This window comes from Nicotiana tomentosiformis, chromosome 2 (assembly GCF_000390325.3).
Source record: "Nicotiana tomentosiformis chromosome 2, ASM39032v3, whole genome shotgun sequence".
Lineage (NCBI taxonomy): Eukaryota > Viridiplantae > Streptophyta > Magnoliopsida > Solanales > Solanaceae > Nicotiana > Nicotiana tomentosiformis.
In genome coordinates this window covers 190,254,933-190,270,412 of record NC_090813.1, presented here as the reverse complement: position 1 = coordinate 190,270,412, position 15,480 = coordinate 190,254,933, and the positions used below count along the sequence as shown (strand labels likewise).

General features: G+C 34.2%; 2 protein-coding genes across 16 annotated transcripts in view; both read right to left on the bottom strand.

The window, feature by feature from the left end:
* LOC104107800 (putative late blight resistance protein homolog R1A-3) overlaps positions 1-15,480 on the bottom strand; it is a 172,873-nt gene that overhangs the window by 93,595 nt on the left and 63,798 nt on the right. The window lies entirely within an intron of this gene.
* The window catches only part of LOC108942769 (putative late blight resistance protein homolog R1A-3), a 54,666-nt gene that overhangs the window by 242 nt on the left and 38,944 nt on the right, over positions 1-15,480 (bottom strand). For both annotated transcript variants that reach the window (XM_070196481.1, XM_033654441.2), the window contains exons 3-4: positions 10,063-10,146; positions 75-3,504 (exon numbers count right to left, since the gene is read on the bottom strand). In XM_070196481.1, coding sequence (XP_070052582.1) covers positions 75-3,504; positions 10,063-10,146 — 3,514 coding nt within the window. The remainder of the gene's footprint in view (positions 1-74; positions 3,505-10,062; positions 10,147-15,480) is intronic.

The following is a 15,480-nucleotide window of genomic DNA, read 5'->3' as shown; positions in this document are numbered from 1 at the left end:
AAAAGAAAATTACACTGGTCAAATTTTCCCACATAAAATGAATCAAAGGAGGTAATAAGTTCGTCTATACTCACATATTTTCACATAAACAAGGACCTGAATATCCCCCATCATATCTTCAACATCTTGCTTAATCTTCAGAGCAGATACTTCAAGTTGAGGGCTCCACCCCAGTTCAATACTTTTTAATGAACAAATATCCCCGAAACTAGGCGGAATCTCTTCAAGCGTAGGACACGCCCACAGTCGTAATTTCTCAAGCACGGGAAATGATTCCTCTCTAACCTCCCACTTAGCAAGAGTCACTCCACACAATGTCAAACATTTGAGATTCTGGAAGGTGTCTTCCTCCCCCATGTTCCATTCTTCCCCCCCGATGATTGCGTATTCAAGGTGCAACTGTTCAAGCTTGGGCAGTCTTGCTATTGTTGATAGTGAATCGGATGTCAGAGGAAACTTATGCAGCATCAATATTTTCAAACTCAAAGGAAAGTGAAAATCGCACAGCCGATTTGTCGCTACAGAGAGCGCACTATCATATGTATTTGAACTTTTAAAAGTTACTCTGAGATTTTCTAGTTCATTTAGGAAGTCCAATTTCGGGAACCAATATCGCTCTGTTGAACAATCCCATGATTCCTTGAGATTAAAACTAAGCTCTTGAAGATTGGGAAACCTTTTGAAAATATCCTCCGTGTCTTTCGAATAGGAAAGTTTGAGTCCCTGTATTACTCTCAGGTTCTCTAACTTTGAGTCCTCTACTATCAATATTGGTTCATCTGTAGCCAAATCAAAGAAAGAACAATCACTTATGCTCAACATTCGCAACTTTACAAGATTCCAAATTGTCGGTAGTAGTACCAAGGCTGGTCTGTCGTTTTTCACCACCAGCGTTTCTAGATTCCAGAGGTTTGAAAAAGACGAAGGCAGAGATTTAACTCCTGTATTAATGCTTAAGATCCTCAAATGGACCAATGTGCATATTTCATTGAGCAAAGAATCATTCACCTTGATAAAAGAGTCATTCAGTTCCAACAGTCTAAGAAGCCTCAAGTGTCTTAGGTGACATATATCATAAAAACTATTGTCCAGCTTCTGTCCACGTATCACCAAAGAATAGAGGTGTTTACCAGAATGCCTTTTCTTTTTTGAATCAAATAGCACAAAATTGTTATGCCCAAAGTGCTCCTTATCATATTCAATGGCCATTTGACGTGGCATCAGATCTGAAGAAGAAGATGATGATGGAGCACTTGAACGTATCCTGTCAAACAACTTTTCCTCTCTTGCTTTTATCAAACAAAAGTCATGCACAAGATCATGAATTTGGCAAGTCGCCCGTATACCTATCTCATTGAAAGAAATAACCAAGCTACTCGAAATTAAAATATCCAGATAAATCTCAACCACTTCTCCCAAACTCTTCATTTCTGTCTGTTGCACAAGACCTTCGCCACACCAAAGAAATTTCAAAGTTCCGACTGGAATTGCATAGTCCTTCGGAAAACTTGCAAGGTAAATTAAGCACGGCTTTAGGTGATCTGGTAAATGGTCATAACTTAATGCTATAACCTTCATCACATCCACTTCATTCTGGAAAATGAAGGAATGCAAATTATTTAAAACTTCAAGCCAAACAGTCTTTTTCTTTTCCTTCTCAGCAATGACTCCAGCGATCAGATTAACGACCAAAGGAAGCCCTTTACAATTTTGGACTATTTCTTTTCCAGCATCCACTAGTTCATCAGGGCAACTTCCATTTTCAAAGACCTTTTTCTCTATTAACTCCCAACTTTCTTCTGGTCTTAGCAATCGAAGGTCAAGAGGATCACTGTGGCATTGTGCATGCAAAGCCACTTTCTTATCTCGAGTTGTCAAAATAATTCTACTTCCTTTCTTAGCTTCGGGAAAAGGTCTTGTTAACTCATCCCATGCTGCAGTATCCCACATGTCATCTAAGACGATAAGGAACCTCTTTCCAAACAGATGTTTCCGTAGCTCATTAGCAACATCAATATTATCTCTGTATTTCGAAGTTGAACCACTAACTTGATTAAAAATGTCATCCAACAACTTCTTCTCGTCATATTTTTGATCAACTGTACACCATGAACGAATGTCGAAATGACTAGAAACTGACTTATCATTATACACTTTGTACGCCAAAGTAGTTTTACCCGAACCTGGCGTACCAGTGATCGAAACGACATCTAGCATTTTCGGTCCACCGGTGAGCTTACTAATAATCAAATCTGCCTCCTCTTTAAAACCTACGATTGTTTGACCAGTTGTTAAAGACTTCCTTTCAACATACTTGGTGGGAGACTTCACAACAATGAGGCCCTTGTTCTTTGGAATCTTCTCAAGTAAATTAGGGACCTCTTCTTTGGTAAGCTTGATTTTTTTTACGACAGAAGGAAGTGAGAAAATAAGATGTAAGAGACCATTATCTCGTACAATAATTGAATCAATGACATCTTTTGCCTCATATGCCAAATCTAGAATACGTGCCCAGAGATCTTTATACAATTCTTGCTCAACATTTATCAAAAAAGATCTTATGAATTCTAGATCTTCTTTCACCAGCTTAATTTCTTCCTTTATCAATGCAACTGAATAAGCATTGGAATTGAGCAAATCATTTAAATGTCTTAGTAGAAGATGCATAAGGAGGGATCCATCACTCATAGGGAAGCAGAGTTGAGACAAGGTTGGGGCTTTTAAGTAAACATGTTTGAGATCTCCTTTCATGAGTTCAATATTTTCCATCAAGTCCAAAGTTGCATGATTTTTTCCATTGGTACTCTCTTCATTTCTTGAATTCACTTCTAAGTCGCGAACAAGAGTTGATACCTCCCTGATAAGTTCTCCAACATGTGCCAAGAGATCAAACAATTTGTCATGATGAATAAACTCCTTGGGCATATTAGTAAGAACGATTAATAGGAACTCTATCATGACATGAATGTTTCGAGCCCCTGAAGTGCTAGTGGTAACAACATTTACCATGTGCTCTTGTAGATGAATCAGATATTCTCGAAGAATATCCGGAGAGGTTTCTGAGAGCTGCTCAATGAAGCGTCCAACTTCTGCTGATGTTGAAGATTTCAAATTTTTATGACACATGTGCATAACCTCCAACTGAGTTGGAATAATCTTCAAGAGTAGATGTGCTAGCTTTGAGAGTCTATAGTCTCTATCAATTAATTCATCATCCAAAAGGAAGTGTCCTACTCTCTCAGCAATTAGTTGAAACTGAGGTAAGACAGTTTCAATAATCTCAGGCTCAACGCAGCCATTCACTTTCAATTGATGGAAATCTCTTATGTTGCCACATACATTCTGAAGAATCTCATATTCAGTCACTAATGGATAAATCTGCTCAGCACGATACTTGGACAAATGATGGAGATTCATGAGGAGAAAGTTCAACTGCTCCTCCGTCATGGCGGCACTTGATTTAGCAAGATTCTTTATCTCCTTGCGAAGAACAGAAAACGACCCCTGCCAAAAGACCAAATATTAATCTAATTTCCAAAGCCACATATCTATCATGCAATATTTTACTCTATACAAGCAACTCAAATAGCTACAGAATTTTTTCAAAGAACAAAATGTTTTGTAGATTTTTCGTTTATCCCAAAAAAGGATATCACCTTTCTATATTTAGAAATAATTTTACTTTATTTTTTTTTAACCCTTAATGAGATAATTTATAACCACTTAAATATCTAAGGCTTGTTTTATACCACAAGTTTTAAAAAAATCTTCTTTCTTAAACTCTATGCTAGTCAAATGGTGCCACATAAATTGGAGTGTCATATAAATTAGGACGGATGGAGTACTATTTATGAATCTTAGGTAGAACTTGAAAAAAGAAACTCTTGATTACAATAGGGTTGAATAGAGTGTGATCTTGAACATAGGCATTAGGGACGGATGGAGTACTATTTATGAATCTTAGGTAGAACTTGAAAAAAGAAACTCCTTGATTGAAATAGGGTTGAATAGAGCACGATCTTGAACATGGCATTGGAGAATTGATTTGCGAATAAGGATACAAATATATCTATTCGCAGTGCTTAGCCAGTTAGTGCAAAAATCATTAATGCATTTTTTTTTAATCTCTAACCTCATAGAAACATAGGGTTTAGAACAAATTGAATAGGATAGTAGAAACTGTCAAATTTCTACAGAGTATTATTATCTTTGCATATTAATAGTCCAAATAAATTAATAAGCCAGGTCAATAGAAGAATTCATCGGGATTGTGAGCTAATCACAACACTGAAATATTATTACTTGTTGAATTAAAATCTGCATGCTAATCGTGTTATTTATTTATTTTCTTCTATTAATTTACGAAGTTTAGTCATTAGAATTAATAAAAAAAAATTATATTGAGCATGTTCTTGACTAGATAAATTAGAGTTATTTTGATAGTCAATCACAAGTCCTCGTAAAAATGATACTCTACTTACTCTTTATTATATTGACGTGTATACATGCATGTGCGATATAGGGTAACAATACCCTAAGAGTTTATGCAACTTGATAAATGATTTTACTTGTACAATGAATTTGAAAAAGAATTGAACTAAACTCGTTTGCTATGTTTTTTTAGTTCTCAACATGAAAGAAAATAATTAGCTCATCCCAAAATTTAAAATATTTGATGGTAATTATTGTTTTATCCAAAAAGAATTTTATTTTTAATTGGTAAAAATGTCATTCAAAAAAACTTTTATTTTTAATTGTAAAAATGGCTTTGTGTTTGTGAAACCGTTAGTGTTATTAAATTTAGCAACGACTTCTCTCAACCCCCCCCCCCCACCCCCACCCCCTCTCTCTCAAATGCAATATCAGCATGATGTTTCAAATGCAATACATCGAGAGAGAATCCATGAAAAAAATTGGCATGCATAAGCATGCTTGTGATAGAGATCATTTTGGCATTTGTTTCATGATACGCTACATCAAGTAGAAGCTATTTTTTAAAATAAACATAAAATTTATTAAAAACAGAATTAACAGCTATTTGGCGTGTATATATTGTATATATTTTAGGAAGGTGAAGCATGGATGGTCCACAGTGTAACTAGAGGTGCAGCACCGGTGGTCCACAATGTAACTAACTAGTTGTTTTCCATATATGTTTAATTAGGTCTAGGGGTTTACTACTTGTATATATATTCTTGTTTATCAATACAAGATGGAAAGACTTTTCTCTTCCACCCTAACAGAAACTCGGTCCATATTTTGGCATAGTATTAGAGCCATTCAATTGTCATACCTATGGCCGGAGACGACAGTAAATTAAAGACAAAGGCGGTGCTGGCAGGAGTAACAGTGGCGATGGGGGCAGTTGAAGAAAGACAATCTCTCCATACGATATAACATCTAATGACAATCTTGGAATACTGATAACACGTGCAATTGAGAGGAAAAATTATGATGAATGGGTTAGATCTCCTTGCGGGCAAGGAAAAAGTTTGGTTTTATAGTCGGGATCATTTGGTCTTGAATAGACCAAATGACTCGTTGTTGGTATCTCGGATCCGAAACACAATTGAACCCACTTTGCGTTTGACCATACCTCATATGGATGTGGCTGAAGACTTGTGGAAAACTATTAGAGAACGCTTTTCAATCTCTAAAGGCCCGAGAATACACCAATTGAAGGCTAAACTTGCAGAGTGCAAACAGAAGGGCATGACCAGAGTTAACTACTATGAAAAATTGACTAAACTATGGGACGAACTTGCTAACCTCGATCAGATTCTGACCTGTATGTGTGGAAAATGCACATGCAATCTTAGTGCGATCTTAGAGAAGAAAAGGGAGAGGAGAAGGCGAATCTTTTCTTCATGGGAATTGATGAAACATTGTATGAGACAGTAAGGTTGAACCTGCTGCTCAAGATTCGTTGCCAACCTTAAATCGGATTTACTTAAAGCTGGTGCAAGAGAACGTGTAAAAATGATGGCTCGAGGAACAGATGAGCGCGGTGATGCTATAGAGTTTACGGTGCAAGTTGCACCTCCCTACAGAGGTCGGACCAAAGGGAACGAAAAAAATGATCTGCTCCTATATTGTAAGCGCGCACGGTATGATTCCGAAAATTATTTTCAGCTTATTGAATTTTCAGAATGGTAGGGAGATCGGCCTCGTGGTAGAGGACAACAACAATAGATGGGTGGAACGAATGGAGGGTGCGAGTGAGTGCTATGCTTCGCGCCAAAAATGCGCAGACTACGGGAGGAGGTGCCTCCGCGACCAACGAGAGAAGCAATGTTGTCCTGTTACTTCGCCTGATGGAAGCAATGTTGTAGCCACCAACGAGGGTTCAACAAAACTTGAAGGGAATTTGGTTTTGAAAAATATTCTTTATGTGTTCGGGTTAACGTGCAATTTAATATCTACGTAGCAAATGATGCATTAGTCAGATAGTTTTCCTATTCACTAAACTATTATGTGTTATATAGGACCGAACCTCGAGGATGTTGATTGGAGCGTGTGAACGAAGAGATGGACTCTACTATTTTTAGAACAATTCGAAAATGTGTGCGCTGAAGATTGATGGTGTTGACTCGTTAGATCTTTGGTACTAGCTAGCATTTGGGACATCCATCTCTACAAGTGACCAAAAAAAAATTTGTCATAGATTTTAAGAATAATATTGACGTTTTAAATAAGAGCTGCGATGTGTGTCATCGGGAAAAACAAAAGAGAGACAAATTTCCTTTGTGTAATTTTAGAATTTATAGCATTTTTGAATTAATTTATTGTGATTTATAGGGACCTTTTGGATGACTTCGTCTTGTGGTGCATTATTTTTTTTAAAACTATTGTAGATGATTATCCGCATGCTCTCTAGATTTTTTTATTGACTGATAAGAAGGAAGTAGCCAAACTGCGAAGAAAGTTTTTGCTATGATGGAGAGACAATTCAATAAGCGAGTTATAATTTTCAGGAGCAATGGGGTTATTTTTCATACTTCACGTACAAGAACTCCTCAGCAGAATGGAAGAGTAGAAAGAAAACATTGTCACATATTGAATGTAGCACACGCCTTGCATTTTTAAGGTAATTTATCTAAAGAGTTTTTGGGGGAATGTATTTTGACGGCATGTCATTTAATTAATCGAACTCTGTCCTTAACTTTGGATAGAAAACCCCCTTATGAGCTTTTATATGGTCGAGTTCCTAACATGGGAATCTTCAAGTAGTTGGGTGCATGTGTTCATGCACATAATTTAGGGAGGACGGGTGAACACATTTTGAGTAGAAGTCGTAAGTGTATTTTTGTGGGATATCCCTATGAAAGAAGGGATAGTATATGATTTAGAAACGAAAAGGTATTTTATCTGACGATATGTTGGCTTCTATGAGACTAAATTTTCTTTCACTTCATTGATGACCGAATCGGGCAGTGATAATGATAAGAAAACACTTGCAAAAGAATTTGGAGATGATGAGGAGGTTGAAGTAAGGGGTGGCTTAGACCCAGTCCAAGACCGTGAAGTCGAGACAGTGAAGATGGTCACTAGGAAGCCGAACTCAACAAATATGCTCCCCACGAAGTAGGAATTGAAGCTGGGCAATGTGAAACAATGGAGGGGGAGCAATTGGGATGTGGACACATCGCTAGAAACACACACCAATCCATTTGTATGATTATGTTACTAATATGATCCAAAAATTGAGTCTATATTGGCCTTTATCCACTTCACGAAATCAGATCAGGTACACCCTATCCCTTAGCACACTATGTGAATTGCAATAAATTTTCTGCGCAATAAGGAAATTTTCTTGCAGCGATTGCTATGTGGTATGAACCAGCGACTTTCGCCGAAGCTATGAAAGATGAAAAGTGGAAAGAGACAATGAAGCAATAAATACAAGAAGCGTTGGTGAATAATAGGACATGGGTGATAGAAGATCTGTCTTCTAATAAGAAAACTCTTGGTTGCAGGTAGGTTTACCAGATAAAGTACAACTCAGATGGAACGGTTGAATGACACAAAACTCGTCTAGTTATCTTTAGGAATCATCAAGTAGAAAGGATTGACTATATATACTGAAACATTTGCTCCGGTGGCAAAGATGGTGACTGTGTGAGTATTCTTGGCAATTGCAGCGGTGAAAAACTGAGAGTTGTATCAGATGAACGTGCATAATGCCTTCATGCACGGGGATCTTCACGAGGAAGTATACATGAAACTACCTCCTAGGTTTCAGGTTGTGAGTCTAGGGAAGTTAGGCAGATGTGTTTGTGTTAAGTTATCAATCACTTTGGGAGATTATGTATTCCAATGCTCATATACTGATTACTCTCTTTTTTACTCCGCAAAGGAGTTAAGTGTGAATAAATGTCCTTGTGTATGTCGACGATTTCATTATTTCTGGCAATGAACCTACGGTTGTCCGCGATTTTAAGATATATGTTGGTAATGTTTTCACATAAAGCATTTAGGTAGATTGAAATATTTTTCGCGGGTAGAGGTTTCCAGAAACTCTGATAGAATTTTCTTGAGCCAACATAAATACGCCTTGGGCATTATCTCTGAGGTTAGATTATTAGGTTCTAAGCTTGTGGGAGTGCCTTTAGGGCAAAATCATCGGCAAGCATCGGTAGAAGGACGAGTTTTTGATGACTCGGAACATTATCGTAGTTTGGTAGGACGACTCATCTATCTTTGCTTCACACTTCTAGAGTTTTCATGTTGCATTTATGTTTTATCCCGGTTCATGCAACAACCAAAAGAAGAGCATATTAGCAAGCAGCATTGCGGGTTATACTTTACTGGAAGGGGAATCCAGGACAAGTCATTTTGTAAAGTAGTAAATGTGATTTGTGTCTCTATGGATGGTGCGACTCTGATTGAGCAAGTTGTCCTTTGACAGGTTGCTTACTCACAGGTTGGTTTGTCTCTTTAGGTGGTGACTCACTGATATATTGGAAGACTTAGAAGCAACATAATGTGTCTCGATCATCTGCAGAAGCCAAATATCGTTATATGGCAATGACGATTGTGAGCTGAAATGATTTTGTCTAGTCAAGGAGTGACTTGCAATTCTCCTATTCGTCTTCATTGTGACAGTCAAGCAGCATTGCACACAACCAAAAATTCAGTCTTTCATGAAATAATCAAACATATTAAAGTGGATTCATGACAAGATAGTAAATGAGAACATTCGTACCAGCTTTGAGTCTTCACATTAGCAATTGGCAGAAATCTCAATATGTTTCTCTCTTATGCAAATTGAGCATTTGTAATTCGCATGCACCAATTGAGGGAGGGTATTAGGCGTGTATATGTTGTATATATTTTATGAAGGTGAAGCATCGGTGGTCCATAGTAAAACTAGTTGTTCTCCGTATATGTTTAGGACTAAATTTTTTCATATTTGTTAGGACTAGGGTTTACTATTTGTATATATATTTTTGTTACTCAATAGAAGAAGGCAGGGCTTTTCTTTTCCTCTCTGACAGAAACACGGTCCATATTTGGCAACAGCCATAAGCTTTAAATTCGAAAATTAAATTTAACAATATTATTATTTGTTTGGATTAGGTGTTGTTGCAAAAGGATATCCTTTGGAGTTCATATCTCAACTTTGAGAGAGTTTGTTGAAGATTCGAGTTGGTTTTGGTTGGAATTTTAGGTTGAAACTCAAAGAAGAAGAAGACACAAATAAATTGTATATATTTTGTATATACAGTCAAATGCACAAACGACGTACAATATACACAACTAATATAATTGTATACAAGTTGTATATAAATTATATTTAAGTTTTGACTAAAATTACTGTTGAGAGTCCCATTATCCTCAGTTCAAAGGCTCATTGGCTTCATCTTACGAGAATTCTTAAGAAATATTGTTGGATGGTGCACGGTATGCTTGCTTATTACATACTACCAATGAGTAAGAACGAGTGTATATAAATATTATTTGAAAGAAAACACAATCAAGAACACAAAGTTCCTCCCAAGATCCATTTGTTTGTTACACTTGTTGCCAACAGTACTGTAACTATAAAGTTTAAAATCGTACCTGAGTTGTAGAACATAGTTCCAGTATTTTGTTGAAGGCCGCTTCAAGGAATCCTCCACAGTAGTTGAAGAGAGTTTCTCTTTTCTGATATTAGAAAGGAAAAAACACGTTGGTTTCTTCTCTGCAGAAACCTATTTGTAACTTTTTAAGAGTTGTGGCTCTTTCCTTTTATATATATATATACTAGTTTTAGAATACGCGTCATGTGCGGTACCTTATAACAATATGTATAATCTTTTCAAAAAAATAAGATCTTGAAAATAAAATTTAAACAAAATATAAACTCTTGAAAATGACGAATATTTATCATATTCAGCTAACAAAGTAGCGGATAGCCTAGCTAAGCATGAAACAATCAAGATAATTTTAAAGGCTTAGTGATCTATTATATGTCCCCTTGATCTTTTGATTTAATTTCGTATCAAAATGATCGTCTAGGTACCAAGTATTCTAGATATGTCAACTACAAAGGAAAAAAGAATTAACAACGAAAAATTATGTAGTTCATAAAAATTTGTCGCTAATCCTATGTGGTGATGAATTAGAGATAGATTATTAAAAGAATCCTATTATCCACAATTTGAATTTCATAGCTAATTCTTATTTTTTTTAGTCAAATTATGTAATAAACTATCTTAGTAATTATATTAGTTTCTTTTTTACCAAAGCTTTTTCCATCTATTTAACGCTATTATTCATTACGCTAATTTAGTTAATGTTGTAAATTCAATTATGGTATTAAATTTTTATTACAAATATATTTTTTCCAGCAATGATTACTATTTCAAAATCTAATGGTATATATAGTTCACAGCAATACTTGCCGTGGTATTTTAAGAATAGAAACTAAAGGATTCAACAACAAAGCTGCTAAAGAAATATGTATGCTTTAAATTTTAAAAACAGCAAATAATTCATAAGGAAAATAAAAAGGTAAAATTGGTTTTGTATGATTAAAGGACAAAGAATTAAAAAAATTACATAAATCGTGGGCTTCCCTTGTTGGAAAAAGAAACTTTTCTCCTACTTTTTGTATTCGTTTTATTTTATATTGTCTTAATATTTTGTTTCTTATCAGGAAAAGATATCAAACACGGAATTATATTTGGACAAAACTTATTTGATTTCGAACTCCTAAAAAGTAGAAAAGTTATTTGACTTTACAATTTTATCAAATGTAAAATATATTTTTAAAGGGTAGAAAAGGCGAACGTTATTTCGTTAAGGTTTTTCGTGCATTTAATATAGTACTAGTATTAAGGTATGAGTTTTGCGCGTGTATTCATATTTTTTAATAATCATGTAATTATTATTAGACTATATGGTTGATTTATATAATATTATAAAATAAAATTTAAAGAAGTTTTTAAAAAGATAATGAATGTTGTTTCCATTTAGCTAGCTCAATAAATGAAGAAATCTTGTCCCACAAAAGTTTTTAGATGCCTTATTTTAATTGTGAGGACTTATGTCAGAATATTTTATGGAAAATGTTGTTGTTCATATGACCTGGAGACAAAAATAAAAATGCTTTTAGCATGTTTTTAAAAAAATATTTATCAAATAAAACAAATTAAAAATTAAATATTCTGGTCCTTTAGAGATTGGGAATGAAAAGATTAGCCATACACCTCCTAAAAGAATTGATAGTGACAAATATAAAGTCTTAAAGATGAGTATTAATGTTAAGTTAATACTTTTACGGCAGATAACTTAATATAACAAGAGATCTTGTCACTTGTCAGACTAAATGCAAATAAAAAAATAATGGTTCATTTATAATATATTTTGTCTTATGCTATTTTATCCTAATTGCTTCAAATTTACCAAATATTTACTGGTTTAATACCTTCTAAAGATGAATTATTTCTTTAAAGTTTGATAAAATTAATTTTAAAAATTTGGCCTAATTTTAATTTGCAAATAGTAATAGATACATCTCAGAAGGACTTAAAATCACCTCATCTACATGTACCAAAGCTTAATGTCATGCATTATTGGTAGGGGTGGGCGTCGGTCGGTTCGGTCGGTTATTATGAGAGTAAAGTTCGATTTATCGGTTTTCGATTTTGTAATATTAATAACCAAATCAAACCAAAGTATTTACGGTTCGGTGCGGTTTTTTCAAAGTTCGGTTCGGTTATTTCCGGTTTATTTTTTCGGTTATTAACGGTTCAAGATTTTTATATCTTGAATTTACTTCCGGTGGTCATAAACTTCCAGTGGTCATAAAATGCAAGAAACTTTGTTCTAAATCAAGCATTAATGCGGATTGAGTGCTTTCAGCTACTCTAATCTAGAGAATCTTGGAATAAATAAATACAAATCTAGTTGTACTAGAACAAAGTTCTATTGTTAATTATTGGATTCAATTCCTTTTAGAGCAGCCCACTACTACTGTTTCTAGTATCAATATGAAGTTATGAACAACATAACAATTAACAAAATAATAATTAATCCACTAGCAGAATTTCACGTCCAAACAGAACACAATAGCTACCAAAAATTGCCTAGAGATCAATGAAACATCAAAATAACTTAGCAGAAAATTACAGAAAGTCAAGTCCATGTTCCTATTTAACAAAATAACGTAGCATAGAAAGGGATCAATAGAAGAAAGTTACATGTTGACTTTCACTTAGCGGAATAATCAACACAAAATTTTTTTACCAAAATCGAATGAGCTGAGGAACATAGAAAAGGAATTCAAAACTCAGAAGAAGTCGCAATAATCTGAGGAAGAAGGATGAGCGACGAGCTGAGGAAGAACGCGTCACAGTTGAGCTGAGGAAGAAGGCAGCAGTCGCACAGAGCTGAGGAAGAAGGCAACAGTCGCACAGAGCTGAGGAAGAAGGCAACAGTCGCACAGAGGAACCCTAAATCTAATTTTTGATTTAGGTTTGAAAAATGAGAATGTATCAGTAAGACTAAGTCTTAGGTAATTAGGTTTGGGTAAATTGGGTGGGCTTCAAATGGGTATTGGACTATTGGGCTTCAGCCTTAAGATGGATAATAAGTTTTGGACTCTCAAAAGAACCCATATGTTCAAACGTATTTTTCTCAACTAATACCCAAAATTTCGGTTTTTCGGTTTAACCGAAAACCGAAACACCAAAACCGTAAACCGCACCGAAAAATCAAAATTTAATAATTTAAAAACTATGCACCGACCGAATAACCGATTAAACCGAAACCCAAAAACCGAAATTCACAGTTCGACCGGTTTTTTCGATTCGGCCGGTATTATACCCACCCCTAATTATTGGTTATTCAATGTGTGTAATTTACTCTGACAATATAATATGTACATTGAGATTGAAAATATTCACTTTAAAATAGTTCAAATTTTCTTACAAGTAACAACAACAACAACAACAACCAAGTAAAATCACACAGGTGAGTGATCGAGGGCAGTGTGTACGCAGATCTTATCCCTACCCCGATAATTAATTATGATTATTAGAGAAAATTTCAGAAACCGCTATTGTTTAGTGGCTATTAACTCCCTATAGCTATCTTATATATAATTACTTCCTATAGCTACTATTTAGTTGCTACGGTAGTGTATTCGCTGTATTCGCGCTGCTATATTCATAAATACAGCAGCAAAAAACGCCTAAAAATCAGGACAGTCCAGTTGTACGCGCATGTATTCATATGTATTCGCGTCATGTAACAGTAATGATAATCACCTTAAAAATAGGTCTGTCCAGCTGTCTAATAACGGAAATAATATCAATTAGCGTGACACACTCCTAATATAACTCAGCAAATCCAATTCTAACATGCCTCATTATTAACCCAATTCATTAGAATGATTTTTTAGTTGTATATAACTGTTGTATTTAGTGTGTTTCAATATTATTTTTACTATTGCATTCATTAGATTCAATGTTTGTACCTATTGTATTCACTATTTTATATTCAGTGTATTCAAATGTATTTGTATTAACAGTGTTTTAGTTATTCCTAATACATGTTATTACTGTTGTATTTAGTATATTTCATTGGTTATATTCACTATATTTGTATTTGTATTTATTGTATTTTACTGTATTTTACTGTATTTTAAAATTAAATGTATTCATTGTTTATATTATGTTCTATTTTAATATTTGTATTCAGTGTATTTCAATGTTTATATCCTGTATTCATGCATACTGTATATACATGTGTATTCAGCTGTATTAAAAAAATACAGACCTTCCAAATACATAAACACATGCAAAAAAAATATATTTATATAAAAATACAATGTGTTTGAGTGAATTTGTACAAAATACAATGTATTTATATCATTGTATGTGACTAAAAATCAAAGAAGAGAAGAAAGTTCGTCGGAGATGGCATTTTTCGGCCAAGACTCCTTGTATCGCTTCACTACCTCTTCCATTATAATTTACAACGCTTCCAATTCGATCGCTTCTTCCTCTTTTCTCTCTTACTTACTGCGCTAAGAATTCCTCTTTCTCTTCAATCTCTTTGTCGCCCAAGGTATCTCTGCTTCCTTTTTTTGATTATAGGTTTACTTTCATATTTCTGATTTTGAGATTTTTAGACTTTCTTTCATGATTTGTTTCTCTTTCGTGTATCTATGATTCAGCCTATTTTGCTCGAAGAGAGAGAAGAAAGACGAAAAATTCTGAGAGAGAATTGTGTGTTAATTGAAAGAAAGAGAGAGGAAAAACATAAATAACGTATTTCATATCTCAATGGTAGTATATACCATAAATACTTATTTTGCTATAAAATATAAAAAGTAGTTATAGAAAATAATATTTTAAAATAATTTTAGTTTATAATAAATAGGGTGTATACCTTTGCTATAGGATTGAGTTCCTACATAGTTCAAATAAAGAAGAATTTAGTAAATTTTAGTTGATTTCTAGTCCCAAATATTAAAAAAAAAAAAAGTAAATGACAATCTTATCCAATGTGAAATTTATTTTTAAAAGGTAAAAAAGGCGAATGACATTTCGATAGGAGTTTCATGCTTTAATATAGTATAGACAGATAGATATAAGTATAAAACATAAACATTAGTTATGAAAAATAAAATTAGTACTCATACTATGTATTTGAAATTAATCGAAGTCAAAATAATCAGCTTTTTTTGGAATGTAGAGCGAGGGTATAAACTCCACGAAATTGTTTCTTATCCGTGATCCGTCTTGAGAAGAAACTTTTTTGTGACCTAATTTTTAGGACGGTAGGCACTATTTTAGGAACTCAAATACACACTAATTTAAGTTTCTCCATATTAGAGGTAAAATCTTAATTATTTTAAAGGTCTAAATATTAGGAGTTCTTATCTAATTCAAATAAGAAAAAGTTTTGAAAGTCAAAATTTTAGTTAATTTCAAAATCTTAAATATTAGAATAATAATTAAATGACTATTTTATTTAGTGTGAACTCTT